An 8,512-nucleotide genomic window follows, 5' to 3' on the forward strand; every position below is an offset into this window, starting at 1 on the left:
GGAGTAGAAAAGCATCAATTCTGTACTGGATTTTTGACTTTTTTTTTTTTGGTGTTCACCGTATAGACTAATAATCATGTTAGCTTTATTCTATGGGTTGATACGATTACGGGGATACCAGACATGAATATATTTTCTTACGTTTTACTAAATTTGTCAAACAAAACCCTAATGTGGGGAAAAATCTATAATTTTTGTATTGCCATCTTCCAAGTGGCATAACTTTGTTACGTTTTTGGCTACGGAGCTGGTTGATGGCTTGTTTTTTGCGGGACATGTTGTACTTTGCACCAGTATCATGTCTAAGTACATATGGTTTTTTGGTCGCATTTGATAGCATTTTTTGTGGGATTGAAAAGGTAAAAATCATAATTTTTGGAGGGTTTATAAGTTTTTTTTTACGGCGTTTATCGTGGGGGTTCAATAATGATTTACTTTTATTCAACGGGTTGTTACGGACGCGGTGATACTATATATGTGGGGTTTGTGTTATGATTTAGACTTTTTTTTTGAGTTATATGTCTCTTTATATGTTTTGGGGGTTTGGGGCATTTTTAGTGATTTATGACTTTATTTTTTTATTGAATAACTTTTTTTTTTACTTTTTTACTTTTATACCATGGGATATGAACAAGCAATCCTCTGATTGCTTGTTCATGATAATATTCTGCAATACTCATGTATTGCAGAGTATTATCAGTGTCAGCCTATGCACTTGCATAGGCTGGCACTTTGCCAGTAAGATGACGTCACAGACGCCATCTTACTGGCAATTCTTGCTAGTAACTCTGGGGTCCAGATCGGACCCCAGAGTTACTATAGCAACGATCGGCGCCCCCCGAAAACGGTTCGGGGGGGCCGATCGTGGGGGAAAGACACCCCAGATGCTTGTTAGATGCCGCGGTCGCGCTGACCGCGGCATCTAAAGGGTTAAGCACCCGCGATCGGAGACAACTCCGATCGCGGGTGTTACACTGGGGTGCCGGCTATTAGTTACAGCCGGCACCCCGTGTTTCCCGATGCCGGTTCGGCTCTGATCCAGAGCCGAGCCGGCATAGGCGCCGTGGCGGATATATCCGCCACTGAGCGCTAAGTCACTGCGCTCCGTGGCGGATATATCCGCCGCGGAGCGTGAAGGGGTTAAGGAAAGTCTCATAATTATGCTGTGACTGGCCCTTGCCGTAGGCTATTTTTACACAGACCAAATATCTTTATGTTGTGCATGTATTGTAACTGTTTTAAACTATGGACCACATGGCTTCTACTGTCAAATTTTACTTTTTACATTTAAAATCTGCCCCTATAACCCGATTCTTTAAATCTCCCACACATACCAATCTCAAAAACAGGAATCCCCAACCGTTGTCTTGCAGTTGTGGATGGAAAGCTGGCTGCACATGGTTTCTTGGTAATTTGCACAACTCCCCTAGAAATATCTGGAAAGAACCACACACAAAACTGCTGCAAATATGTTATATAATTATATAAAAATTAGCAAAATTGTAAATTTTCCATGTTGTGCTATAAAATGTCACCTGACTCCCTTCTTTTTTTTACCGTTTCTTAAATTTATAATATATTTTCAGGTATTTGTCATCCTGCAATATTAGGGATTACAATTAGGTTATTGGTGACCAGGATTGGGTGCATTCATGTGGTACCAAAATTCCCCTTGAATGCTCCTCAAGAAGAAATCTCTATTCACTTTTATCTTAATTTTGTAAAAGAGAAATTTATGCACACTAGCTCTTCATTCAATGAGCAGGGAGATCAGAGGACTTTTAGCTCTGCATTCTCCTGATTGCTTAGGGTAGAGTATTAGGCCTGTCTCATGTATACAATACATTTGTGGGAGAATCACTTATGCCTAGTGTAGACCCTACAGGGAGGAGCTTGTCTCAAACATTATGGGAACACCAAAGACATTAGCCATGCCTATCTTCTGCATTAGGCATAATTCAATGAATCAGCTTTGACTATAATGTTAATCTCCTGAAAACAGCTGTTTGATATCTACAATAATTTGAAAATCAATAGGACAGTGAATAAGCCTTCTTCATTGAAAGCAAAACATTACAATTGTCATCATTTAAAAAAAAATCCAAACTTTTGTACATCATGGGTTAAGAAATTGTTTTAACAAAAGTGCAAAGCCTCAATTACACAACTGTTGCAGTATGTGGGCCACAATCAACTAGCGTCGCTTAGGACATTGGCAGATGATCTCCACTCACTCCACCGATGTCAATTAAAGGTGCCCGACACATTCGTGGTGTGGTGAGTCATGGAGAAAGCACTGTGCCTCAATGCACCATGGATGTGCACAATAGTACTCAAATACAGTAGTGTACATGATTCCTCAATGTGGACAATGTAGGAAAGTGCTCCAAAACCTTTTTCATAAATGCTCTCAATAAGAAACATTTCCAATGAGAATAAAAATGGAATGGGGGACTCTCAAAGTACAATGCAAGTTGCAGCAGACAGCTCCCAGTAAAAAAAAACTTTTTGTTTTGTATAATTAACATGTTATGAAAAGCTGTCATTAAAAATCATTTAAAAGGAATTAGCAAAAAGCTGTTGACACTATTTTCATTTGGTAGCTGTAAAAAGAAAGCAAATCTAAAACAAATCTGTTCATTTATTATATTCCGTGTTCAGCTGTCTTTTCCAGGCATGTGAGAAACAGGGCCACTACATTGGCACACAATGTCACTTTCTGTTAACAAATAATTACACTATAAAAATACCCCGACAATCACTGACAAATCACTGGGTCTCAAAAAAACATATTTTTGTGCACAAACTTCCAAAATCCACGGTCATAACAGATATTAGAAAACTTAAACAGCATCATTTTGATCCTACAGAAAGGCATGGCACTTATCTTTAGTACGCTGCAGTGCCAAAAACACTGCTTATATCCACTACATTTAAAACAACGGCTTCCACTCCACAAATTTTCTAAAGACACAATAATAACTGCATTATATGTAAACATCAAGAGAGGGTTTATGGAAATGTCGGTGTGGAAAAATAACACAAACCACTGCATGGTATTCCCATAGTACACATAACATCAAATACACAAATTTTTCTTTTGAGACATTTGCTGCGTCAATCTAATCATCAATAAAGAAATCTGAGCTCATCTAACTTCCCTTTGTTTGTGTAGCATAGTAAATATTTTACAACTAAATGATGTGACAGAAGATTATATCACCCTAGAGAGAAAACAAATGTCATCAGAAGTGAATGTCATCTCACCGTGATGTTAGATACAGAATTGTTTCACTGTATTTACTGTAGAACAACATGATTTCCAAATACTTTTGAGCCCTTAGCTTGTCACTTATCAGATCACCGATATGTAATATAAATTCCATATACAGTGTCCCAGCTGGAATGTACACACTACAAAAGAAAGAGGCTTCTAGAAAGTTTTGTGGTTACACATAGATAAATTAGCCTCTAAAGAACTGCTTCTTACAAAAATAGAAGTCTTAACCAGAAACTTCAAGTTTCAATAAATAAATAGAAATCCAATTCTCATAGTATGGAGGGGGAAAGAACCCAACTGGAAACATAATCACAAAAAAAGTAAAAAGGTATTTTAGTTAATGTAGGATTCTTCCCTTCCATTCTATAAACATTCATGTCTGAATTGCAGATTGGATACAATGTGCAATAACCAAATAGCTTTTAATATACACAATTCATATTCTAGCAAAAATACAATGACATTTATATTTTTCGAAAATAAATATATATACTTAGAAAAACATTTGTTAAATATCCATCCCACTTGTGAGTGTTTTTGATGAGATGCAGATAGAAGCTTGCCTAATTACAGTCTAGGTCACACATCTTAACCCTTTGTAGTCAGGATCAAAACAGCATGCATGGACTAAATGCTCTCTAATGATATTTACAAGTCATTTGACTTCTTTTATTCAATTGTAATTTGCACAATTATTATTTCTGTCTGTAAACAAAATTGGCAGCTACCCAAAAATGGCCTTGATATGGATGGTCTATGCAATGTGGACACAATCATAGAGCATGAGTCATCTATGATTAGCACAAGTACTAAAGACCGATGACAGGGATGCATCTGCATATGTAAACTTTTACAGGTTATATACAAAGCTTTTCTGTACTTAAAAATAGAGTTTTTTATCCCAGGACCATTAGCTTTAAACACTTTATAACCACATGCATGGATATTAAAGAAACATAGTCCTGGCTTCCAAAATTAAATATTAAATATTTTGCTTGGCAATTGAAACACATCACTAAAGTATACAAAAATACATTTAGAACTTAGTGCAATACCCAAAAAATGTCATAACAATAACAATATTTAAAGTCTTGCTTCAGACCGAGTGAAATAAATAAAATATATTTCTCAGTCTAAGCGTTTCATTGCCACCTACTGTTATAGGACTTTAAATACTTAAAAATATCTAAAAAGCATTGCCTCAAAATATTTCCCTTTAAATATCTCAGGCAGATAAGTGCAGTTCAAAAGAACATTAACTTGTGTAATTTTACTGCCAGAACATGAGGCAGTATAAAATCATGTCTTTCCTTTTAGCTCTTTATAGCTTGCGTTAACATCAATATCTTAAGCTAATTTGACCATATACTTCCTTTGGCAGATATGTTATCTACAACTTAAAGATGCTTCACTGCTTTTGCTGTTGCATCAACAGGTCTGCTATGTTGTTAGCAATATCACGTTAACCATCCCTTATGAATAATTTTTCTTGTAACTTTGCAAATAGAACATTAGTAAACAGACCTGCAGAGAACTGAGAATCACTCCAAGTTTACAGAATGTTTGGCTGCTTGCTTTGATTTCTATGTGCAAGTAAAAACAGCAAAATGATTTTGTCTGGGGTATGTTGGATGGGAGTCTTATCATTATGAATACTTGGCAGTAAAATTAATGTTTTGTTTCAACATCTAATAACACTCTGTCATTAACACAATCTACCAGTTTCTAAAATACCTGTCTATGAGGAAGGGGACATTTGAGCAACAGAGCTTTGGCACTATAAAATACAATAAAATGTAAGCACAGTATTTCTTTTTGCATTGAAGTTTTTCAGCCACCTTAATAAACACAAAGAATGTTGCACCCTCACAACCTGTAAGTATAATTGCCCTTTGCTATCCACATGATAGACTCATTTATCCTTTTTAATGTTGTACAGAATGCAGTTATTCTGTTTGTGGAGCAACAAATCCAAACAGGTCCAGCGAGTTAAATAAAGGCTGGGCGGAGGGAGGGATTGTATAAGCTCATTTTCAGAGGCTCAATGTCACCCTATGGTCTTGAAAAATATAATCCTTGTAGATTATTTGCTGCTTGTAACAAACATCATTGTAGTATTCCTTCCCCTCACATAATGCAATGCTATGGTAACAATGAAGCTTCTTTACCGGGTTGTAGAATTTCTGAAGATGTCTCACCAGTTCCCGACAAGAGTATGCCTCACAACAGCTTGTTTTTTTGGCATATCTGTGAGTGCTATTTTCTACTATTCCAACAGCACATGTTATATTTTTACTTATTGGTCCCTAAATTTTGCACAAACAGCTTGCCTTAGGGTAAAATAACAAAAGAAAAAGGCATGGAAGCCAAATTAAGTTAATGTTGCAACCCACTTCTGCGGAGGCTATTTCCACGATTTCAACTCTGTGAGAGTCATTTTTTGCTTTTCCGATAACTATATATAGTTACCTTCTTCAATATATTCAACAGGTAGCTGCATCTCCTGTCTTGGACCCTGGAGAAGTTTTGGCCACAGCTATCTGGCAACCACTAGTGACATGGCTCATAACTTTATGTTTCAGCTGAGATACTTGCTCCCGGAGGAGACTGGCAGTGGATGCTAGATCAGAGTTCTGGGACTTGAGCACTTTCACTTTTTCTTCCAAGCGTGCAATTCGCTCCAACTTTCTTTTGCGGCACTTTGAGGCAGCAATACGGTTCCTCAGTCTTTTCCTCTCAGCTTTGATTCTCTCCTGTGTCTCTAGATCAATTGGAGAAAGAGAAGGTGGTGTGCTAGTATCTCCTGCACTACCTGCTGGAGCAGCAGACTGGGACACATCAGGGACTGTTTGTGGTTCATCTAGAGGACCCCTTATTGAATGCAGTCGATTGAGCACTGGAAAATGTAACTGCACAGCTGGTGTAGTACTAGCAGCGTTTCCAGTGTAAGTGGCTGGTGGTGGAGGTTGAGGAAGAGTAGGGCTGAGCTGTGTAGCAGCTGCTGCAGGGTTAAAGCTGCTGAGATTAGTGTAGACAGGTACTTCTCCAGCTGGATGCAGTGAGCGAGTTGGATAAGAGGGAGAGCTGGTAGCAAGAGCTGATGGTGAAATAGGTGCTCCCAATAACTGGTTCTGTTTATGTAGATCTGCTAAAGCCTTTACAAAGCCATCTGCAAAGCCTTCCTGCTCTTGTGTTATTACCTGTTGGTTGCGGTAGAGGAAGGGATGTGGTACCGTGGTAGCAGGTACTGGGGCACCCTGCTGAGGAGTTGCTACTGTAGCAGGACTGGGAGTGCTGCTAGATGTAGCCGAAAGACCAGGGCTGGCAGCCTGAATTAGGAGGTGTTCTAGTTCAGGTGGAGTAAGTTTAAGTAAATTCAGAGCAGCAGTTGAAGCTGAAGGTAGAAGAGAGACATCTGAAGTGGTGCTGACATTGTTGCTGCTGCTTGCATTGCTATTTCCAGGTGCCACCACTATGGTACTACCTTCTGCTGTCACTGCGGGCACTGGATTGAGGTCATTTCCAACCACTACTTCACGACCACCCCCTGAAGGTTCACCAAGTCCACTGCCTCCACCCGGCATCATCTTCAGTGCATCACTTCCACGGGTAATAACCTCAGAGAATCCAACAGGAATGATAGGAGTTGGTACTGGAGCAGATGGAATAGGGGTTAAACTTTTCTTTTTTAGATTGCTACCTTGAATTATAATGTTGGCAGTCATCATTTTATGTTCTGGGGTGTATCTTACTCCAGTATCTCCCCCACTAGCTTGGTGAGAGCCTGTACTACCTCCAGTAGTGCCCCCATTATATCCAGAGATCTGAGCAAAGTCTTGCAAATTCAGTGTATCCTCATGAAAAAAAGGGGGCTCCATTTTCACATGATCAGTGGTGGTGCTGGTCATCATCATTCTTTAACCTCCTAATAAATAGGAGGTTGTAGCTTTAAATGATGTAAAGATCTATATCTATATAGTCCTGATGATGGAACTATTCCAGCACAAAGAGCAACTCAAAATCCACAATATTTGGTAATGTGACCAGGAAGTAGAGTTACAAACAGAAAACTCGAGAGACTAATGCTTTCCTTATCAGGAATGACCTATGAAAGAAAAATACACAGCATATTATCTGCAACGTCAGAACTACTACGTCAAACAGCAAACATGGAAGAATGCAGAGCTGTATATATGTAATGACCATAGCCGTACATGGAGATAAATATATTTTATATAGATATATAAAACACATAGATATAAACTACATAAATAAGTAATAGACATCTAGCTATCTATATACAAAGCAACAGATGAGCATCTGTATAAAACACTGGAAGTAGTTCATGCTGTTAAGGCAAGGTTAGCCGCAGATTATACTCTGACTGCATTAGCAGTGTAATTGTGGTATATCAATGCTTGCTGCCTCTTGGCAAAGTCCACATCTGCATGACATCTCTGAACTAAGCACAGCATGTAGTAACACAAGGCTGAACCCACGCAAGCCCTTACCCTGCAGTCAGGGGAAGAGATGATGTGCCTGCTGCTGCTTCTGCACTGTGTCCGGGGAAACTGAAAGCACTGAATGTCCCTAGTTCTCACATCACAGAGATGACGGCAGGAGAAAAGTGCACGTCTTGTATGGATACAGACAGGCGCAGTGCAGACTCCTCGTCCCTCCTTCTCCTCCTATGTAGCACTTCTACCCCTATACAGAAGCTTAGGAACGATTGCATCGAGCGAACACCATGGCACACAGCACTTCCCTACTGCTAGATGCTAGATCCTCTTTGGCCAGAGGACCTTCAGTGATGTCATGACCACGTGATTATATAGGAGGAGTCCGGCTCTGAGCCTTATTATGTGTAGTGTCAGCACGTGAACAGAAAGACGCGCTTCTTATATTCATGATCCCTGGAAAAAAATGGTTTACTGCTATGTGCAGAGACGTGCATAGATCTCTGCTCTATATGTCAGATGCCTGCAGAAGATCTGTGTATGTGACATGCATACAATAGAGGTGTGTGAAGGATCAGAAACAGCGGGATCGCTCGGCTCCTGCTGCTGCATGCATCTAAAGCACACATACTGCCTCTGTATAACGTTGCTGGATGCACTGCGCACAAATATTTATCAAACGATATGTACTTCACACACTTCATATACATTGTACGCTTGCAGGTGCAGGACCCCTAAATATAGACATGTCTGAATAGTTTTTAGCTGGAGGAGT

General features: G+C 39.3%; 1 protein-coding gene across 1 annotated transcript; it reads right to left on the reverse strand.

Annotated features, from left to right (window-relative positions):
- Positions 1-3,922: 3,922 nt before the first annotated feature.
- LOC140134793 (transcription factor Jun-like) lies at positions 3,923-8,089 on the reverse strand. The gene is made up of 2 exons (XM_072155434.1): positions 7,792-8,089; positions 3,923-7,385 (listed from the first exon to the last, which is right to left on the reverse strand). The coding sequence occupies exon 2, from the start codon at positions 7,192-7,194 to the stop codon at positions 5,764-5,766; it is 1,431 nt and encodes a 476-aa protein (XP_072011535.1). The 5' UTR covers positions 7,195-7,385; positions 7,792-8,089; the 3' UTR covers positions 3,923-5,763.
- Positions 8,090-8,512: the final 423 nt, after the last annotated feature.

This window comes from Engystomops pustulosus, chromosome 1 (assembly GCF_040894005.1).
Source record: "Engystomops pustulosus chromosome 1, aEngPut4.maternal, whole genome shotgun sequence".
In the NCBI taxonomy this organism is placed as follows: domain Eukaryota; kingdom Metazoa; phylum Chordata; class Amphibia; order Anura; family Leptodactylidae; genus Engystomops; species Engystomops pustulosus.